Source organism: Solanum pennellii, chromosome 8 (genome assembly GCF_001406875.1).
Source record: "Solanum pennellii chromosome 8, SPENNV200".
NCBI lineage: Eukaryota > Viridiplantae > Streptophyta > Magnoliopsida > Solanales > Solanaceae > Solanum > Solanum pennellii.
Window position 1 is genome coordinate 63647496 of NC_028644.1, and position 23433 is coordinate 63670928.

The 23433-nt window shown below is 35.6% G+C and overlaps 3 protein-coding genes and 1 pseudogene across 3 annotated transcripts in view; 3 read left to right on the forward strand and 1 right to left on the reverse strand.

Moving 5' to 3' along the window:
* The first annotated feature begins 372 nt into the window (after nt 1–372).
* Nucleotides 373–9403, forward strand: LOC107027832 (annotated as a pseudogene).
* A 560-nt stretch (nt 9404–9963) lies between these two features.
* LOC107026820 lies at nt 9964–12821 on the forward strand. Its single transcript, XM_015227909.2, has 5 exons — nt 9964–10254; nt 10335–10412; nt 11142–11223; nt 11466–11608; nt 12409–12821. The coding sequence occupies exons 1-5, from the start codon at nt 9964–9966 to the stop codon at nt 12616–12618; spliced, it is 804 nt and encodes a 267-aa protein (XP_015083395.1). The 3' UTR covers nt 12619–12821.
* A 2001-nt stretch (nt 12822–14822) lies between these two features.
* LOC107028097 lies at nt 14823–17254 on the forward strand. Its single transcript, XM_015229150.2, has 3 exons — nt 14823–15193; nt 15341–15549; nt 16256–17254. The coding sequence occupies exons 1-3, from the start codon at nt 15089–15091 to the stop codon at nt 16488–16490; spliced, it is 549 nt and encodes a 182-aa protein (XP_015084636.1). The 5' UTR covers nt 14823–15088; the 3' UTR covers nt 16491–17254.
* The window catches only part of LOC107026986 (protein decapping 5-like), a 9656-nt gene continuing 3359 nt past the window's right edge, over nt 17137–23433 (reverse strand). The window contains exons 3-7 of the mRNA XM_015228138.2: nt 19821–19892; nt 18851–19660; nt 18216–18413; nt 17943–18053; nt 17137–17838 (exon numbers count right to left, since the gene is read on the reverse strand). Of these exons, the coding sequence (XP_015083624.1) occupies nt 17608–17838; nt 17943–18053; nt 18216–18413; nt 18851–19660; nt 19821–19892 (1422 nt within the window). The 3' untranslated portion in view covers nt 17137–17607. The remainder of the gene's footprint in view (nt 17839–17942; nt 18054–18215; nt 18414–18850; nt 19661–19820; nt 19893–23433) is intronic.

Sequence of the window (23433 nt, forward strand, 5' to 3'; positions counted from 1 at the left end):
GGCACCCAAAGGGAGGATGAATGCAACGTGAAATTTAAAACCACCACTTCACCTAAGACACTTTATCTATTAGTATCATCTAATTTATTTATAGATGAATATCGTAGTTTTGTATATCATATAAATCAATATTTGATACATACTTTAACTAAACACATTATTGTTGGTGGTGCACCCATCGTCTTTAAATCCTGAATTCGCCTCTGCCACTACTAATTATATGTTGTCACCACCAACAACTACAGTTAATCACTATGTCAACAACTATATAGTAAGATACTGCCTATAACCACCATTTCTCATTGATCAGTTGTGAAACGCATACTTCGATATTTGAAAGGATCCCTCCATGATGGTCTCTTTCTCCGACCAATGTCTGATTCTAGTCTGGTAGCCTTTTCAGATGCTGGTTGGATCTCTGACCTTGATGATAGTCGCTCCCAACATGGTTTTGCACTATTTATGGAGGTAACTTGATCAGTTGATCTTCTCGCAAACAAAAGGCAGTAGCCCGCTCAAGCACTGAAGCTGAGTATTGTGCTTTAGCTTTGGCAACTACTGAATTAATTTGGGGACAACAACTTATCAGTGAACTACGTGCTCCTCTTATTGCACCTCCCATAGTTCTTTGCGACAATCTTAGTGCACAGTTTTTATCTCATCCATCAACGATCAAAGCATATTCGTCTTGACTATCACTTTGTCCGAGAGATGGTTGAAAATCAATCTTTGGTGGTTCGTTATGTTTCATCCCAAAATCAAATAGCAGATATCTTTACTAAAGTTGTTGGCACAACTCGGTTCCTCAACCTTAGATCCAAGCTCATGGTTCGATCACGAACATGATCTTGCAGGGGGCTATTAGAGTCCATAGCCTATTTGAATTCAAATATAGTAGTTAGTTTTAAATTCAATTGTCGTAGCTCATTCTTTGTAACAAAAGGATTACTCTTCCTTTAGATTGGACTCTTATACTTACGTCAATATGTACAACATCTATAAATACAATACAATACGGCAGAACAACTATCTGCTCTTAATTTCTCAAAAGCTTCTCGTACTTATTCTTAATAGTTATCACCATCACCAATTGTCAAATGAAAATTTTAAAATGTTTGTCGGTTTATTATTTTTAAACAAGGACATACTTGCTCAATTTTAAATATTGTAAAGACATACGTAGATTCGTTCTGTAAAATAATTAACGTTACACATACTTAGGTCTGTACCAAACTAATCTATATGACATTAGACAACTTTGAAAGAAAGAAGTTTTTGTAGCCAACTTAATGATATTTGATAGATAACGTATACAACAAACATAAGCCAATCTAATGTTATCGTGTTTCTTGTTTAGTCCATTCAAATTAATTCCCCTTTTTTCTTATTTAGTTAAAACCCACTCCTCCAATCACAAATTTAGAAATGTTTGGCTTCTGTTATTAAAATACATTAATTAAAAAAATGTGGTATTAGGTTCGTGTTTCGGTATTCTTCCGTATATATTAATTTTTGATATTGAGTAAAATTGATAATATAAGACAAGAAAACTATCAAAATACTATCATGATTTTGGTGTTGAACGTATCATCACATTATTCATCATTTAGAAAGACGTTTTTTCTCATACGTGCATAAAATCTTCTATACAAGTTTGAAATTCGATAAGATGAGTTCCTATAAGTCACAAATGACGAGATGAAACTAATGGTGTAACCAAAATAAAAAAAATTCAACCACATTTAAGCTAAATAAAACGTTGAAACGTCACACACACACCCCTCCTCTCCCTACCTAACCATAAACGTCACATTTAACTTGTTCATGACCCCTTGCCTATAAATACCACGTAACATTCTCAAGAAGAAGAAAAAAGTTCAGTAACATGTAAATAATATATTCCATAATTCAATTCCTTCTTGAAAGTGAAAATCTTTTATTCTATTTAGGTGAATGATGAAAGTCAGAATCCATCATGGAAAGCACTTGGCTACATTGGACCTGATCCAGATTCTAAGAAGCAAAAACAAGAAAACATGAACTCAAAGAAAAAAGATGATCAACCATTTGGACCACTTTACGAAGGAATCATCAGTCTGAAAAATTCACACAAAATAACATGTGAGAGGCTGAAAAAACTAGGATTTTCTGTATCAAAACCGCATAATTTCAACAACGCGAGGAGAAGCACAGAGTGCCCTGCTTTCACAATAGAATGTGATGCTGTGGTGGTTGGTTCAGGTTCTGGTGGTGGAGTTATAGCTGGTATTCTTGCAAACGCTGGACACAAAGTAGTTGTCCTAGAAAAAGGAAGTTATCTTGCAAGAACTAATCTTTCACTTCTTGAAGGGCCTTCAATGGATCAAATGTACCTTGGAAATGGACTACTAATAACTCAGGACATGGATATCATGATACTTGCTGGATCAACTGTTGGTGGTGGCTCGACGGTTAATTGGTCAGCTTCGATTCAAACTCCACGACATGTACTAAAAGAATGGTCCAAAAATCACAATCTTAAACTGTTTGAAAGTGAACTTGTTCGTAAATGAAGGAAGCTTCATGATGATAAGAAGAAGCAGAAAAACAGCTAAGAGATAGCTAGAAAGAGGAAGAAGAAGGAGTTAAGAAGAATAAGGAAGAGTAGTATATTTCTGGTGTAAAGTACGTGAGCAACATGTACAAACAGAGCTGTATATATAGCTCTTCATTATGCCAAACTACTAACAACTTTGTAACTAACTATTTGAAAAGTAGTTATAACTAACTTTATGTAAAAGACTATTCTACCCTTTCTAAATTCTACAACTTTTCTATATTACAACACTCTCCTTCAAGCTAGGAGGTGCAAAAATATTCAAAACCCCTAGCTTGGATAACAAGTGTTCATGTTGTAGTCTAGATAACCCTTTGGTCAATACATCAGTTGGTTGTTCTTTGGTATGAATGTACTCCACTTTAATCAGTCCCTTTTGTAATTTTTCTCTTATGAAATGGCAATCAATTTCAATATGTTTGGTCCTTTCATGGTATACTGGATTAGCAGCTATTTGAATAGCAGCCTTGCTGTCACTGTAAACTTGAACTGGTACTTGAACTTTAGTACCTACTTCCTTCAACAATCCCAGCAGCCACACTAATTCTGAAACAGTTGAAGCCAAGCTTCTATACTCAGCTTCAGCTGAGCTTCTTGATATTGTTGTTTGCTTCTTTGCCTTCCATGATATTAATGATCTACCAATCTTAACCATATACCCTGTCACAGACTTCCTAGTGAGTGGACAAGATGCCCAATCAGCATCACAGAATGCAGTAACTTGTCCATCTGAATCACTTGCCAATAACAGTCCTTGACCAGGTTGTTGCTTTAGGTATCTGATCACCCTTAATGCAGCATCCAGATGAGACCTTTTTGGTTGCTGTAAAAATTGACTCAATGTTTGAGTACTGAATGATATATCTGGTCTTGTCATATTCAAATACAACAGCTTGCCTATTATCTTTTGATATGTTGTTTGATCAATCAAAGGATCATCTGATTCTGCTTTCTTCACATGCTCATCATATAGTTTAGATGTTAGTTTGACATTGATGTCAATAGGTGTTCCTGCAGGCTTAGCTGTTGTCAATCCAACCTCAGCTATAAGTTCCAGTGTATACTTCCTTTGATGCATCAATATGCCAGCTGCTGATCTGGTAAACTCAATGCCTAGAAAGTATTTTAATTCTCCTAAATCTTTCATCTTGAATGCTTGTTGTAGTGCCTTTTTTGTGTCTTCTATTAGTTTAAGACTGCTGCCAGTAATTAGCATATCATCAACATAAACCAACACTAATATAGTTCCTTCTTCTGACTGATTAATTAACAAGGAATAATCATGTTGACTTTGTTTGAACTTGAGATTGCTAAGAGCTTCAGTCAATTTTTGATTCCATTGCCTTGGAGCTTGTTTCAGACCATATAGGGACTTTGTTAGTCTACATACTTTCTCCCCCTGACCAACAAATCCCTGAGGTAGTTGCATATAAATCTCATCATCCAAATCACCTTGAAGAAAAGCATTGAATACATCCATTTGATGAATATGCCAATACCTAGCTGCTGCAAGAGAAACAATGGTTCTGACTGTCACCATTTTATCAACAGGTGAGAAGGTCTCCTTGTAATCAATCCCTTCTTGTTGAGAATAACCTTTAGCCACTAACCTTGCTTTGAGTCTCTCTACTTCTCCTGATGACTTGTATTTAACCTTATAAATCCATCTACACCCAATGGCCTTCTTCCCCTTTGGTAGATCAGTAAGCTCCCAAGTATGATTACTTTCTAGTGCTTGAATTTCATGTTGCATGGCCTCTATCCATCTTTTATCTTGAACAGCTTCTAGATAAGACTCAGGTTCCTTAATAACAGAGGTGGCTGCAATATAGCTTTGGTATGCAGGAGAAAGATGATCATAACTCATGTACTTTCCTAAAGAGTACATGACATCTTTATCAACAGTTAAGGACACAAAGTCTTTCATCCAAGTTGGTTTGAGTTTCTGTCTAGTAGACCTCCTATGAGTAGTAAGACTTGCAGACTCTTGATTCATCTCATTATCTACCACATCACCAGTTGGAGATTGTTCTACCTCATCAATAGAAGACAATATATGAGTCTCATGAGACACATTATCATCATGAGACACAGTAGTAGGAGGACACCTGGGAATCACAGGACTTATACACTGTACCTCACTACTTAGCATGTCTGAAATTTGCATAGGATCCACAAACACTCTTTCTTGTAATGAAGAATCTAATTTTGTAAAAGGAAACACATCTTCTCTAAACACCACATCTCTACTTGTGAAGAATGATTTATCAGTTAGATCAAGAAGTAGATATCCCTTTTGTAACTCTGAATAACCCATAAGAACTGCTGGTCTTGATCTAGGCATCAACTTATCATGTTCTGTTAGAAGTTTAGCAAAACACAAGCATCCTAGAGTTTTGACATGAGATATTGATGGTTTACTACCATATAACCTTTCATAAGGAGTATTAAACTGTAGAACACTACTTGGTAACCTATTAATGATATATGCAGCAGCCAACAAACACTGACCCCAATATCTGATAGGAATATGAGCTTGAAGTCTCAAAGCTCTGGTAACTTCAAGTAAGTGTCTATGCTTTCTCTCAGCAACCCCATTTTGCTGAGGAGTGTATGGACATGATCTTTGATGTAGGATCCCCAATTCTGTAAATAGCTTGTGACAATCTGAGTTTACAAACTCAGTACCATTATCAGTCCTCAACACTTTAACCCTCTTTCCAAACTGAGTTTGAACATATTGCAGAAACATTCTAATTGAGACACACACAGCAGATTTATGTGAGAGTAAAAACAGCCAAGTTACTCTTGAAAAATCATCTACAATTGTAAGAAAATACTTCTTGCCATCAACAGTAGGTGTATTATAAGGACCATTATCAGTCCTCAACACTTTAACCCTCTTTCCAAACTGAGTTTGAACATATTGCAGAAACATTCTAATTGAGACACACACAGCAGATTTATGTGAGAGTAAAAACAGCCAAGTTACTCTTGAAAAATCATCTACAATTGTAAGAAAATACTTCTTGCCATCAACAGTAGGTGTATTATAAGGACCCCAAAGATCAACATGAAGTAGCTCAAAACAAGCAGTACTTTTAATGCTACTGTTAAGAAACACATTCCTTGTTTGTTTAGCAAATGGACATACAATGCACTTAGAAATGCTACATGTACTTTGCTTATTTACTGAAAACATTCTTGCAAGCACTGTGGATGATACATGACCCAATCTTCTATGCCATAGCACCATGTCTGTCTCTTTGACATCATGAGCAACAAATGCAGCCTCAACTTCCTTTTCTTGATCATTACACTGAGTAGTCAAATGCTTTATTAGCAAGTACAATTCTCCTTCCTCCTTACCAACTTCTTTCACCTTCCCACTGTAGAGTTCCTGGAAGACACAAAAATGAGGAAAAAAGGTAACAGAACACCCTAGTTCCTTAGTAATCTGACTTACTGATAACAAGTTATACTTGAAATCAGGTATGTGAAGCACATTTGATATAACACTCCTTGTTGATAAACTACAAGACCCAATGTGAGACACCTGGGTAGTAGTACCATTAGGTAGATATACAGGCCTAGATACTTCAAGTTCATGCACAGTGTTGTTAGTCAACATATTCAAACTAGACACCATATGATTTGTTGCACCAGTATCTATAATCCACAAGTTACTGTGTTCAGAAACAAAGGATGTTTTACCTGTATTGTTTGCAGTATTACACACAGCAGTTGTAGGCTCAGACTTTTGTTGAATCATTTTTAGAATGTGATCATATTGATCCTTTGTAAATGTACAACCCTGAAGCAACTGTTGAACCTCTTTCTCTGCTGGACTCACTATTCTATTAACACTGGGAGTCTCTGATGAAGACTGATATTGCTCAGATATATTTCCCCATCCTGGTGGAGGAACATTGGTGTTCATTCCATAAGTGAGATTTGCATGTGTTAACTGTGTCTGACTATAGTTGTTATTACCAGTATTACCATATGCAGGTGAAGTTCCTTGCACTTTTCATTTAGACTTAAAATCAGGAGGGTAGCCTACAATCTTGTAACAAAATTCTTTGTTGTGACCCTTACATTTGCAAAAATCACATATCAACAATGTGTTCCTTTTCAATTTCTGACTTACATTGGAGCTGCTACTGGCTTTAGAATAAAGAGCAATTGACTCCAATGCAGCTGAAATACTATTAACACTACTCACTACAGCCTTTTGACTTTCATCACCAACTATCATAGCATAGGCATAGTTAATTGATGGTAATGGATCCATCATCAAGATTTGACTCCTTGCTTGATGATAGGAGTCATTTAAACCCATTAGAAACTGGTACAACTTCTGCCTATTCATGTGAGCAACAAAACCTTTGGATATATCACAGTTACAACAGGGAGATGGCACCAACACTTCAAACTCATCCCACAAGCTTTTCAGCTTTGTATAATACATAGAAACAGAAACAGTACCCTGCTGCAGTGAAGCAATATCTTTGTGTAGAGTATAAGTTCTAGAGCCATCTACTCTATCAAATCTTTCTTTTAGATCAGTCCAAACATCAAAAGCAGTAGAAGCAAATGCAATACCACTTAGTAAACTCTTGGATACAGAATTCATTAACCATGACAAAACAATAGCATTTACTCTTTCCCATTGCCCCCACATTTCCTTACCAAACATCTCCTTTATAGCAGTTCCATCAATCAAACCTATCTTATTTCTTCCTAGTAGAGCTATCTTCATAGATCGACTCCACAAAGTGTAATTCTCAACACCAAGCAACTGAAATGAGATAATACTCATACCACTAACATCAGTAGGATTAAGAAACAAAGGATGGTTATAATTGGTACCTTGACTCTGCCCAGAACTGACTTGTGAAGAATTGTATGCACCTGATTTGTTTTCAACTGAATCTGCATTTTCACCTATTGCCATTTGAGACTTGAAAAACAATGACTCAACTGTAATTCAACAAACTGGAACTTAAAGACCTTTCCAACAAAAACTTGTAACACTTGTGAATCTGTGAATCAGTAACTGATTCTTTGATCTTGCGATTTCTTCAAAAAATAAAACTGTGAATCTATGAATCAACTGTGATTCTTTGATTCTGTGGATTCTCCAGCTTCATCAGTGTTTACTGAGAAGCACAAGGCTCTGATACCATGTTCGTAAATGAAGGAAGCTTCATGATGATAAGAAGAAGCAGAAAAACAGCTAAGAGATAGCTAGAAAGAGGAAGAAGAAGGAGTTAAGAAGAAGAAGGAAGAGTAGTATATTTCTGGTGTAAAGTACGTGAGCAACATGTACAAACAGAGCTGTATATATAGCTCTTCATTATGCCAAACTACTAACAACTTTGTAACTAACTATTTGAAAAGTAGTTATAACAAACTTTATGTAAAAGACTATTCTACCCTTTCTAAATTCTACAACTTTTCTATATTACAACAGAACTATGCAAGGAGGCTATGAAGATTGTGTGAAAAAAATTGAAGATGAAGGGTTTCAAAACATGATTATGAGAAAAGGGTGTCAAGAATTAGGGTATCCAGTGGAAACAATCCCTACGAACGCGCCCTTGGATCATTACTGTGGATGGTGTGGCTTTGGTTGCAAAGATGGGAAGAAAAAAGGCACAGCTGAGACATGGTTAGTCGATTTGGTGAAATCAGGCAACGGTGCAATACTTCCTGAATGTGAAGCATTGGAAGTGATCCATGAAGAAAAGAATGACAATTCACTAAAACACAAAGCCATTGGAGTTACTTTTGCATTTCAAAATATTGAAGGGATGAGAGAAATTTGTATGGTGAAATCAAAAGTCACAATAGTAGCTTGTGGTGCTCTTACCACTCCTTCATTGCTCAAGAAGAGTGGCTTAAAGAATCCAAATATTGGCAGAAACCTGCACCTCCATCCCTGGGGATACTTTCCAGATTCACCATCAAAATCCAATGACATATGGCCAGAGGCAGAGAAGAGAAGTTATGAAGGCGGAATAATGACAGCAATGTCTAAAGTCGTGGCAAATTTCGAAGGATCAGGATATGGTGCAGTCATACAGACAGCAGGATTTCACCCTGGCATGTTTTCTGCACTAATGCCATGGGTTTCAGGCCAAGATATCAAGATGATGAGCAAATATACAAGAACAGCATATATCTTAGCGTTGGCAAGGGACATTGGATCAGGGGAAGCATTTTCACCATATTCAATATCTTACAAGTTGGATCAAATCGATCAAGAAAATTTGAAAGTAGGCCTAGAGAAGACACTAAGAATCTTGGCAGCTGCTGGTGCAGAAGAGATTGGAACTCAACAAGAAAAAGGGAGGAGTTTGAAGGTGAACGAAGGAGTTTGAGAGGTTTGTAAAAGAAGCAAGTTCAATGGAAATTGGAAAACATTCAGTTCCTATATGTTCAGCACATCAAATGGGAAGTTGTAGAATGGGAACTGATCCAACAAATTCAGTGGTTAATTCCAATGGAGAAACATGGGAAGTAGAAAGTTTGTTTCTTGGTGATTCAAGTGTGTGTCCAACAGCTATTGGAGTGAATCCAATGGTCACAATTCAGGCCATTTCTTACTGCACTGCACAATCTGTGCTCCAACTTCTTAAGAATCAAAAGTTCGGGTAAAACAACACTCCTACAAAGGAAACCATGAAGAATTGTTTGTTGAATGTATTATCTCTCCCTTGAACTTATGAGTTGAAGGATAGAGTAAGTTATTGGGATATATACTATAATCAAGAATTTAGATATAACATTAATTATAATAGTTAAAAGCCTAAGCGGAAGAACATTTGTAATATGTATACTATTAAGCATGAGTTTAGATATAATACTTATTATTAAAAGTTGATTATTTAATTTTAATAAAGTTACAAATAGATCATATATTAGTTGATTCATCATTTACTTGTATAACAGATATTATAGTGTGGTTCAGGATCGAGTCAAAGTCAGGACTTGGATCCCTAGTAGGGTTGTGTTGGGATCGTAGTTGTATCCTAAGCCAAAGCTCAGGAATCAAGGGTCAGGTCGGATCTTGAGTCAGGGTCATCTAGGTTGGGGTCCAAGTTTTGATTGGGTCAGGGATCGAGTCTCGGGTCAGGAGCAAAACTTTGATAAGAACATCAAAAGTTTGACAAATTTTATAATTGTTGGAAGTTACATGTGTTGCTCTTAGCATAATGAAAATGACTTTGAGCTTACATGTGTGGCTAATACTCTTCCACTTATAATGAAAATCAGAAGAAGAAAAAAGACAAAAAAGTAAGTCCAATACTATACTACTCCTATCTTGTATAAAAGATATTTATGTAACTTTAACTTTATTCATGCACAATTTCTCTATGTATTTTTGTTCTTCCACCATGAAACCTTGTACTAGAGGTTTATCTACAAATCTTAAAGCTCCAATCTTGATTTTGAAGAACTCAAAATCAGCTTCATTTGTGAAATGGGCACCTCTCTTTAAGTTTTCTCCAGTTGTTGCTTTATCTACTGCTCGTTGTAGTCATTCTACAGTTCATGCTCCATCATCACCAGTTATTCAATCGGATTCTAATTCAACTGTGCTTCATATTCCTGAAGAAAAATTTGAAGGGGTAGAGAAAACCCTAGAAAAGGTGACATTTTTTTTGCCCTTTAATTTGAAAATTTTCACTTTTTGTGATTTTCTTGAAATTCTTGGGTTGATTTCTTGCAGGTGATTTATAGCTGTCGGTTTTTCGCGATTCTTGCAGTTTGGGGTTCCTTGATTGGATCTTTTCTTTGTTTTATAAAGGTTTAGTCTTTAACCCTTTTGTATTTTGATTATTCTTTTTACTTTGGTTATGCACTGGTGTTGAGTTTCATTTCTTGTTGTTAAGTTAAAAGGATGATGAGCATCCCGGTGCAATAGCTCTCGTGCATCCAGGGAAGGGTTGGATCATAAGGGTCTAACTGTACGCAGTCTTATCCTGCAATTCTGCAGGAGGTGTTACCACAATTCGAACCCATGACCTCCTCGTCATATAACAATAACTTTATTAGTAATGTCAAGGCTCCCTTTCAAGTTGTTAAGTTTTACCACAACTTGACCTATGAACTCGTGGTCATATAATAGTAACTTTATCAGTAACGCCTAGGCCCCCCTTCAAGTTGTTAAGTTTAATAGAACTAATAATTTAGCTAGAGAGTCCTTTATCTGGATTGTTGGAGTGAATTAGACTGAACTTGTGGTGTTGTCTATCCCTTTTCTTTTTACATGTTTTTTGAACTTTATATGATGTATGAGACATTCATACATCTCCCTGCTACTACTGTTTCGAATTTTATGTCTGCCACTGCAAGCCTGTGCTGATAAAAAGAAGAGTATGTAATTCAGTTGTTGTTAAGTACAATATTTCTGGATTAATGTCAAAAGCCTCTAGGCTTTGATATTTGTCTATGATAAAATATAACCTTCTAATGGTATATTAATGTCCAGAACATACTAGTAAATGATTAGACTAACTTGTTTCTCCATAAACAGGGTTGTTCATGTGTGATTGCATCATTCCAAGGGTACTTTGCAAGCCGAGCTAACGTTATTGTGCATCTTGTCGAAGCTATAGGTGTGTCATTAATTATTACTTGTGTTCCTTCTCGTAAATGTAGTCTATTTATCTTCCTTTTGATCTGATGATTACAATATTGCAGAGTAGCTCCCGATGCACGTTATAGTTTTATGCTGTCTTCCTCCTTGAATATTCATCCTTTGCTCTAATATGTTTTATGATTTCTATCATACCACAATCTTTTAGTTTCAATTTTACTAGTTTAAGAAGTTCTTGACGATGTATTATATTTCCTCTAGATATATACCTGTTAGGAACAGTGATGTTAGTCTTCGGTATGGGTCTCTATGAGCTCTTCATCAGCAATCTTGACAAAGGAAAATCAATGTCAGGGGAGACTACTCCATATAGATCAAATCTCTTCGGCATGTTCACTCTAAAGGTTAGTTTCAGTAATTTGGAAAGTGTTTTTATGAGCTATCAATTTGTGTCAATACTAAGTAGCATATGCACAACTAAGTTTTCTGGTTTTATATGTTGTAGTTGCTCCTGAAATTTCTTGCTCTGTGTCGATGCAATTCATTGAGTTACCTAATTTTCAGATTCTCATGCTATGTTGTTAGTTCTCTTCAAAAGTCTAGGTGTATGTCAAATCCTCTATAAGTACTGTGATTTTGGAGTATCTGACACGGTTACAGCAACATTTTGGAGAGTCTGAGCAACATAGATCTCATGCACTTATTAGTACTTGTTTTTATGATCACCAATGTCTAGCTCCTCCAAGTTAAACGGAAAAATCTTCGAAGGAATGAACTCAAGTAGTAGTTATAAATGATGGAAAAGTAAATAGAAAGCATAATACATAAGCAGACACTCGAACATGGTCTCAGATGGCAAGTAAGCACTCTAACTTTGGGAGTGCACATCTAGACACTTCAAACTTGGTCATCTAACAACTAAATACTTCAACTCATCCTCATTTTTTCTCAAACAAACTCGACCTGACGTGACGCATAAACTTTGGAGGTGTCTAGACGATCGTTATGTAAGTTTCAATGTATAGCAGAAACGAGTTGAGATGTCTAGATATGCATACTCAAAGTTGGAATGCTTACTTGCCAGTTGAGTGCTTAAATAAAAACTGAGAGATTTCCATCAAGTAGTCCATTTGGTTCTTTCTTGCTTGAATGATTCTCTCCACACAATGTGATTCTTGCTTTCTACATGTTACTAAATTGCCAGGAACGACCGAGATGGTTGGAAATAACTACTGTGAGCGGGCTAAAAACCAAAATCGGTCATGTTATCGTGATGCTTCTTCTCATAGGTTTGTTTGACAAGAGCAAGAAGGCTGTTATACATTCACCATTTGATCTACTTTGCTTTGCAGCTTCTGTGCTTCTTTGCTCTTGCTGCCTCTATCTGCTTTCAAGACTCACTGATGAGAACTAAGCATTTTATAATGGAATGCTATGGTATGTTTTACATGTACATATTTCCATGTAAAAAGGGGCAGCCCCGTGCACTACTGCTATGCACAGAATCTGCAGAAGGATCGGACCACAAGGGTCTATTGTTCCTATGTATATTACACAAATGCAATGCATAATATAAACATCTTTTGTGTCAAACGTGGAGCTCTCTTTTATTTTCTTCGTGGTATAACTTATCGCGAGATTTATAACATTTAGCTTTTCTACAATAAAAAAGTGTTAAAATATCACAATTAGATTCTACTACGGATGTCTCTTAAAAGGTATAAGTCTTAATTGAGGTATTTAGGATGGAATTTCGTGTCCACTTTAGACAGTAGACAATATGTCATGTGAACAACAACCTTTACTATAAATAGTTATTTGTTGTTTGTTGTGTCTCACGTCAGAGTGGAGCTACCATTCTACTACTCTAGTTAAGTAGTTTGCAAAACTTTATAATCTCTATTCGTCTTAAAAATACACTTTATATGTATAATCTTATACAGAATCAGGGATGGTTCAATAGAAAATATAACCTAAAGTCGAAATATATTACTTCCTATGTTTAAAAAAGAATAACATTTTTTTCTTTTTAGTCTGTTTTAAAAAGAGTGTTCTCTTTCTTTTTTTGTAACATTTAGCTTCAGTTCTCCACGTGACATGTTTAAGGTCACAAGATTAAAGGATAATTTTGCACATTTGATATAACTTTAATTTAGGATCACAAGATTCAAAAGTCTTCTTTATTTTCTTAAATTTCGTGTCAAATCAAACTAGGTCACTCTTTTTTAAATGGATGAAGTATTTTTATTTGAAAGACGTTGATAATTATAGTAGATTTTGTGAATATTCACAAACAACAAATTTAAATGTACCATTCAAGTAACTGAAGGTTTAATAATTAAAATGCTTCGCAGAAGTCTCAAACAAAGTATTAATTCTAAACCCTTCATTCTTGAAAGAACAATTTTTTTACTTAAAAAAATATCATACAATGCTTATATTTGAAAAGAGGCAAAGTATTGTTAGTATATTTTAGCTTTGTTGTCTTAAAATCTCATTTAATCATCAAAATATTTATAAATTATTGTATTCTCCTTCTCTTTTTCTAAAAATAGTACAGAATATCGAATTCTTATCCATAGATAAAAATTCAGATAGTAAATCGACTCATTCTATTTTAAGTCGATTTTTAAAAAAAAAAAAAATCAAAAGAGTTATGACAAACTAACTGTAAGCATCCAAATCTAGGGGCCACCATAAATTGGTTTTTGTGGAAATTTCATTATCTAAAATACCAAATTCCACAATTTTTTAATTATTATTTTTTGATTTCTTTCTTATTTTGTCTTTTTGCTTTCCAGATCATTTTGCAAAAATTGCATCATTCGGTGGCAAATACAGCTCAAATATACATTTAATTATTTTCTGTCTTTGTGCAATTTATCTTATTTCTCAATCTATAACCTGTAATTGAGTAACTTAATATAATTTTTTTCCTTTTTTTCTTATTTGTACCAAAGAATTTAAACTTCATAGTCATAATTTTTCAAGTTGTTGTGATCATTTATCATTTATAGTTTAAGGTATTAAAAATATTATCTTTTTCTTTAATTAGTTATTATTATCTTCACATATTTTCTTGGAGCACCTTTAACTTTTTTTCGTGAACAAGCGTATATATACATATATATATAAAAGACTCGAAATTAATATTTTTATCTACTCTAATATTATATTAAAACATACTTTTATTTGTTTGATTATCATCTTCATAGAAAGAAAATATAGATACATCATAAGAGTACAAAATTTTAATAATCTTAGTGTTTGTTTTTTCTTTAATCATCTTAGTATAATGCTAATATTGTCTATGTTTTAGTACCTTATTTATTACTCCTTCCTAAAAAAAAATTGTCATAATTTTCTTTTACTTCTTTTAGAATTGACCATCATTTTAACATTAAAAATTAATGAAATAATTCTTGAAAAATGAAAACAGTGCAACAATTTTATAATGGAGAAAATCATAAGATCTATTACTACAACTATACAATAAAATAATATAATCTAATTATAGAAAATGTGTGATTAACCTCAAATCTCCCCATCCCCACATAAACCTCTTGAAAATCAAAACATATAAACATTTCCTCACTTAACCATAAAAGTTGCTCCCCCCACCCCACCCACCCCCACAAACACCAAAATGTCTCTCTCTTTCAACAAACTTGAAAATCCACTAAAACAGTTAAAGAGTTGACTAGTTGAGTTATTACAAATCAAGAATTGATGCCTATATTTCCAAATATTTCTACCACCAAACTATATATCCTTTGAGTAATCTTCAAGTTTTCTTTGTAAAACCTCTCTTTTTTTCTACTTTTATTCTTCTTTACTCATTGAAAAAACACAACTCCATAAAAAGAAAGAAAAAAAAAAGTGTTATGGGAAATCATCAATTCATTTATCCAATTTTTATCTCTTTTATCACTACCCTTGGCCTTGTTTCCATCTCTCTATGCATAGCTGCTGAATTCAAGAAAACAAAGGTAAGTTTTTTCATTTTTTCGATAAAGTTTGTGTACATTCTATCCTTTCATACTCTGCGATTATATCGGATATGTTGTTGTTGATTCATTTTTTTTCTCAATTGGATTTTTTTGGTTTGATTGAATTTTTTCTTTCTTAATTTGTAGAAGGAAGATCTGAGGTTTGATGGGAAATTGTGTTACTTGCCAAAAAGTGTAGCTTTTGAATTGGGAATTGGAGCTTTAATTTGTTTAATTATAGGTCAAGTGATTGGGAATTTGTTGATATGTAGAAATGTCTTCTCAAAGGATCATCAAAACAATTCAAAGACTAACAAGAAGCCTACCGTTACTGGCCTCATTTGTGTTATCTCATGGTAGGTACTCCATCCATTTCTAAAATCAAATTTTTTTTCGAGTTTAAATTATATACATCGCGAATATGAGAAAGAAAATTATTATATACTTAACACATAAGCATTCTTGAGAAAAAGTAAAAACTACTACATTTTAAAAATAAGACAGGATAATTGCTATAACGATAATGATGATCTTATATAAAAATTCTTTATATTAGTGATATAAATCATTTAATACTTTTATCAGGTCTAAATAAGGGAAAATTATGAAATTTTAATAGAGAAATTCTTATACTTATTCGTTTGATAGAATAGGAATTAGTATTGAAGTGGCAAGGTACGAGTATTGAAGCAGTATGTGCAACATATGCAAATGGATATTTGAACCTAAATTAATTCTAAGAATTTTCTTTTCTTATTTTTATTGATAAGGTTTCTCTATTTTTTTGATGAGAAATAATTTTGCTTGTAGGCTATAGTTACCCGCCTATAAAAGAATTATAAGTTCCAATATTAATTTCTTAAAAGTTCATTGCTACCTTCTATGTATAAAGCAAATTAATTTATAAAATATTATTACCGTCTTTTCTTGATTCACATTTGGATAAATTTCTCATCAAAATATCTTTACCGTTCATTTTTACTCGTTAGAATAATAATTTTATATTATCGCATTTTGAATATAATAAATTTAATATTTTGAGAAATGACTATATTCTTGTAGGATGAGCTTTGTGATGGCAACAATTTTAATAGGAACTAGCATTAGCATGAGCAAAACCCAACCACTTGGTGAAGGGTGGCTGGATGGTGAATGTTACATAGTCAATAATGGTGTCTATATTATTTCAGCTATTTTGGTATTTATAACTTTGATCACAGCACTTGGTCCCCTCATCTTCAAAATAAGAAAGAAGGACCAAGCACAAACAAGATGGCAAAATACCTCAACAAGTTGAATAGATAAAAGAAAAAATATATATACAAATAGATGAGAAATTAAAATGCATATAGACTTTCTTAGCAAACAACTTTTTTCTTATTCTATTTTTATGATAGAGATAGAGAATCAATGCTCTCCAACCTCCTATAAAAAAAGCACATAACATCCAACTTCCATATACAAATGTGTTATCTCTCATTTCTTTTTATAATTATTATATTCAGATCGGACTTATACATACCTCAACTGACTTTATGAAGTACATGTTACCTTCTATGACTTTATGAAGTACATGTTACCTCCTACCTCCTACGTGTCAACACCCCTCACTCTCCGTTTTGGGGCTGGGGTAAGGGGTGGGGGATGGAAGGAGAAGGACGTGAAGAACTATGTTTTATGTGGTCCCTTTTAATATAAAAGAAAAAAAATGGAAATGCACACTTTTTTTTTCTTCCCCTATACACATGGTGGTGATGTGTTATAAATTGCAAATTAGTACATTGAGATCGTGAGATGTATAATTAATATATTTCATGGAGTCAGAAAATGCACGTGGCCAGCAGAAAAATCCTCCACCATCTCTGGAGACTTTTGTCAATATAAAGAACTTGTCTAAGAATATCTTTCTAAAAAAAATTAAAGAAGCTAAATTAGGGGACCAGTTCCTCTCCAAGAATCCTGTTCGTATTCACTGAATACGACCATATATATGTAATTATTTATACAAAAGTGTCTACTTATGTTTTTAAATACTGAAGAGAAGACAAGTTCATTTCCTCAGTCTAATTTGAGATAAAAGAAACTAACAGACAACTTACACATAAAATCTTCATCTGACGAGATAACAAGTGAACTGATTGAAAAACTCTAATCTCCACCGGGGTATCCATACACGATGGCAATAGTTGTGTAAAGCATGTAGAAAAACCTGGCTCGCTGGACCAAAAAAAAATTGAACCAGCCATGAATGACAATACCAAATACACGTGCAACTGTAGTAATTGGTAGTTTGGTAACATTTGGTAAAGAACTCCTCGGCAAATGTCAAACTAGCGGGAGATTTGCTCTGCCATTGCGTTGAATACTGCAGAAAACAACATAACCAGACATCATGCAGAACTCCAATGAATATATTACATCCTCATGTGCGCTCCTCCACGGCCCCTACCGCCATAGTTATTAAACCCCCTTCCCCAACCATAGCCATATGCACCACGGTGCCCACCATTTCCAGGCCCATAGCCATATGCACCACGGTGCCCACCATGTCCAGGCCCATAGCCACCATGCCCAGGCCCAAAGACACCAGGCCCAGGCCCATAGCCACCATTCGCATAAGGCCTTTGTTGATGGTTACCGAAAGTCTGGAGGCAATAATAAAAAAGGACCGACTTGTTAGTTACTGTCACTAGTGTGAAATAGTAATTGATCAAAACTCAGTGAATATTTAGTTGAGGGGTAGACGAACCTCACTATCCTGCCTCATCCTCTGAGAAATGCGATTCTGTCCATTCCTACCTCCACGAGCAACTGTATTGCGGGATATATTATCAAAGAAGTCATCCTTATTATAGGCAGGCTGTGCAGAAATCAGAAGGAGAATTAGATGATCAAAAACTTAAATCGCTTATGGCAATCATATTATATGAGTGATACGACTCGAAGGCTGGTAAAGAGGAATACAATGCAAAATAACATGTTGATAATTCGATTATACGTGCTTAAAATGCTTGACACCTACTTTGGGATCGGCATTAGACTCCAAGCCATGATCTACTTCATTCCCCTTGTCCTCATTGACCAAAGCAATATCCACACCTTCCATCTTTTTAGCTGTTTGCTTTGCTTTTCCTAGATAACCCCACACCTCATCTTTGTTGAACTTCTCATTCATTGCAACAAAATCAAACTCTTCGGTAAACTCTGAAGATGATTGCAACTGCAAAAGTTCAACACAAAAATAAATTCATAAGCTAGATGGTCACGAAATTGCTGCCAAAGGCAGGAACATATTTTGACAAGGAAGAAACATTTATAAAGCAAAGGTAATTTGCATTGTTACAGAATCATCGTTCGTTTTGGAACACTTTTGGAAAAGTATGGATCTTCAAAACCCTAAACTTATTGATAACAGAGACTCTTAAAGAAGCTATGTTTGATGCAATTCCCACCCTTTAGGTATTATGCCTGAAGAATGCAGGAGTGTTACTATAAGTTAATTATTCTCGTTTAAATGTTAAACCTGGCATCCAGTGGACTTGCCACTACAAATCATAGAATAAGGTAATTGAACTACATAAGGCAGAAATGGTTCTATATCAATAATTACAGTAAAATTCAACCAGACACTGGTCAAAAAAATGAAGAGCAAATAACCTTCTTTGCAGCAGGTGGCAGTGGCAGCAATGGCGCTTGGACTGCTGAAGTAGTAAATGATAACGAGGGATTCTGAGGTTCTGAGCTGAGAACACCAAGGTCCTTCTGATCTAAATATAATTGCCCAGAAAAACTAGGTAGAGATAACTGATCCGGAGTTAGCAATCTGGGGGGTTGTTGTGGAAAGACACCTGATGAGGAATCTACAACTGGGGATACAGGATATAAAGGTGAAGCATTAGACCCTATTCTAGAAAAGATTGGGGCACCAGAGTTGCCCACAGTTTGACTAGATTGGGGAAATGCAGGAGTATATGCATAAGAAGACATGGAAGAGGTTACAGATAATAAGGGAGATACAATGTTAGTAGTGGGAGCCATAGGAAGTTGCTGTGGTGCAAGACCTTGTCTGCTAGTTAAAGATAAAGAATTTGCAGTGGTAACCACAGGCCCTGGAGCTACGCTTTTTGGTAGAACAGCTGAAGTGAAATGTTCAGGGCCTTGGAGTGGGTAAGCCTGCTTCAAATCCTGCATCATCACATGTGAAGCAGAAGGTGGAAGAGAATTTTGTGGAGCATGGTGACTGCTAGCGGGTTCACTGTATCTTTGCTGGTAAGAGGGAGCTGCATAAGAACCCATGTTGGATTGAGTTGCCTGAGAAGCGCCATATTCAGTCTGGTTTACCGATTGATGCAAAGGTGGCACACTATTCAAGGAAGCAGGTCCCTTGTAAGAGCCATATTCAGTAAAAGATCCACCATTAAGTGACACCGATTTTGAAGAGCTTGGGGAGACTCCAGCATAGCGTGACTACAGAAATCAAAATAGCATTGTATTAGTGTGGAAGAAAAATAAAATCTAGCAACTACTATCAGATTTTTGGGTACATATTATCAGCATAATCTCCCATGCAAATTTAACAATAGATAGTTTAAGGCATCATCTATTGCGAATAAAGCAGATTAAGCACCTGAATAATTGCAGGATCATTATCCAACGATTCTTCCACTTGAGGAGATGGCGAGGATTTTACTTGCAAATCCTGAAAGGGAAGATATTTTTCTTAGAATCAACCTTCAAAGGCAAAGAGAGAAAATGCTGATCTTCTGACTAAAAGGAAACCGATTACCACAAAATCAGTGAAGCACAAACTTTACGAATAAATTGATGCAATGAAGTCACTCCAATTGGTCATTGCAAGGACAACAACCAGGTAGACTTCTTGTATGTAACCTCCTTCCGTTAATTGCCCCACCACCACCCACCTTTTAGGAGCAGAGTGTTATTTTAAAAATGGGAAATAATTTTTCTTTAAACTTTTTTTTTTTTTTTGAGAAAGGTAACAACTTGCATATATAGCAAAAGGCGGCAGTGCCGGCACTTGGGTAGTGTTGAAATGAGTAGTTACAAAGCTCATATAAGAGCCAAAAGGAGACTGTCCAGAACTATAGAGCTGCAATATTACAATTTACCTACTTTGATCTATCAAATCCCTTGTTATCCCCAAAAAGATTGTGTCTACACCAAAAGCAGAAGAGACTAAGAACGCTTCATCCCAATTTTGTGAATGGAGCTGCTTGTATTTTCAAAAATTCTTGAGTTTCTCTATCCAGACTATCCAGCTTATGCAAGCTGGGATCAATTGCCACTAATTCTCACCTCTATATCTTTTTCCAATCTACTTCCAGTTACTAAGTAGATCAAAAGTGGTTCTGGTATGACCCAGCTGATACCTAGGATACAAAAGAACATGTCACATAAAATTGTTGTTTATCTTGTGATAAATTAATAGGTGCTCATTAGTAACCCCATTCAGTCCATATAGAGAACACTTTGAGCAAATCTGGAAACCTCTTCTTCATAATTTATTGTGTGCTCACCAGCCAGGTAATAAAAGAAACCTTGGGAGGGATATTGACTTTCAACTCAGGGTCAGGACCAAAACACTGTTATAGAGGTATTATAGTTTAGATTCCAGCACACAGATGTAACAGTGAAGATTTCTTCGCTGTTCAGCTTCCAACTTGGTTTGTCTAGAACTTCAGAAGTCATCTTGAAAGCTTCCAGAATGTGTAGCAAGTTTGCTACTTAGTTGAGTTCCCCGTCATTTAAAGCTCTCCTAAAAATCAGGTTTCATTTGTGTTGCCCATACCTGATTAACCTTTGGTTGCGGTCGCATGCTAATAGAGTACAGTTCAGAGAAGAGGTTCTCTTTATAGGACTTTGACCCGTCAAAATATCATCCCAAAAATCAGTTTTTAGGCCATCCCAACCTTGACATGTGTTTATTTAAAGCTGGTCATTGATTCCTGATTATTCACCATAAGATGATAGTCAGATACCATATGTGGATCTACTTAGCACTTGCTAATGTTATCCATTGGCTTGGCATAACATACTTTTGGGAGATGAACTTTCTCCAGATTGTGTTTTCTTCAAAATTGGATCTCCATAACCATTTTTGGAAAAGACTCTGATTGTGGAAACTGAAGTTCCTAATGCCCAAACCTCCTTGCTTCTTATTGAGAGTTAGTTTCTCCCATTTCAACAGGTTCCAGCTTCTTCTTTGTTTGTTGTCTTGCCAAAGGAAATCTCTTCTCAACTTATCAATCTTTTCTTCCACACTCCCAGGAATAGGAAATAAACCCATCATATAAGTTGGGAGAGCATCTAGTACTGAATTCACTAGAGTTAGTCTTCCCCCTAATGACAATTAGTGGCTTTTCAGTCTTGCTAATTTTTTGTCACATCTTTCAATTACCTCATTCCAAATCAAATCTCCTTAGATTAGCTCTTTGCACCAACTGGCATCCTAGATATCTAATTGGTAGGGATCCCAACTGACAGTCTAGATTTCTAGCAAGTGCATTGAGCCCATCAACAACCTGATTAACTTGATAAAGATAGCTCTCAATCCAGTTCATATGTAGGCACACAGAGGGCTTCCAATATGGTAAGAATGGCTCTGAGGTGCCTAATCTAAATCACTTGTGCATCACAAAAGATTAGAGTCAACTGGATAAAACAGGTGTGTGATCTTCAGATTGTTGCAATGTTCTTCAAGGATCAAAAGCCCTTGATCCATTTGTTTGAGTAGATGTTCTTAATATGTGGTTGAGGCCTTGCATTGCTAATTGGAAGAAAAAAAAAGGGAGATCGAGGATCCCCTTTTCTTAACCCCCTAGTGAAAGAAACCTTTGGGGCTTCCATTGATTAAAACTGAAAACTTTACAGTTAGATACACCGGTTTATATCTTCTCTAAATCCCATATCCCTCACAATCTTCAAGAGGAAGGACCCATTGACATGATCAGAAGTGTTTTCGACATCAAGTACATACAATTCCAGATCTGTTTCATTTAGTACTGGTAGCTACCAACTCATTTGCTAGCAAGGCTGCATCCAGAATTTGCCTCCTTTTATAAGGCCATCTGATGGTCATTGACAAGTTTCTCAATGCCAGCTTTTGGCCTTTCTGTGATGAGTTTTGAGATAATTTTGTGAACTCCTCCTATTAGGCTTATAGGTCTACAGTCCTTAAGCTCATCTGCTCCATTCTTCTTTTGGATAAGGGCAATGAAAGTAGCATTTACTGAAAATACCAAAAGGTAGAGAATCTACAAAAGGATATGCTTCTCTACAAACTCCACCCAATCATCTATACAAGGAGGAACTTTTTGTGTGCATCAAAAGAAAATGAGGGAATGGAGACTAACTCCTCAATTAAGAGAAACTCGACTCTACTCCTACAAAAGCTCTCTTATTTCTCTCTCTCCAAACAACCCACATTACTGCAAGTGGAGCCATGTTCCAAGCCCTACGTCTTCTCCTCCTCCCATTCTTCCAGCTGAACATCAACTCTTTCACAGTTTTCTGCGTTGCCCATGGAGTGTCAAACCACCTAAACAAATGACAAATCCCAGCATAACCACATGGTTAAACCACAATTTAGCAAGAGACGATCCACATCCTTGCCATCTCCTTACACATGTAACACAAACTAACACAAGCAACCTTCTGCTTTCTAAGATTTTCCGCAGTGAAGATCACCCCTCTAGCGACTAACCAAGTAAAAAACCGAACCCTCCTCGGCAGCTTTGGAATCCATATTGCATTACATGGGAAAACACCTCCTCCCTTACTAAAAGTTTCTCATAGAAAGATTTAACAGAGAACACTCCATTATTTCCAAGCCCCACCACCAAACATCGGGGTTCCCAACCGGATTGACTTCCCTATGTAGTAAGGCTAATAATCTTCATAACTCCAACACTTCCCAATCTTGAAATTCCCATCTAAATCTCAAGTCCGAAAAAGGTCTCCACCTTGTGTCCCACTAAGTTGTAATATTATCGATTTTCTTTGGCAATATATTCAGTACAATCTGTAAAAATCATCTTTCAATAATGTCCCCACACTAATTATGACCCTGAAAATTTACTCTCCATCATCTCCAACCTTGAATGAGATATTTTTCCATAAAATACTCTCATACCTTCAAGAGATTCCTCTATAGACCACACCGGAAAGGCACAGTGATATCTCTAGACCATATTTAACAGCTATTTCCTCCCCCCCCCCCC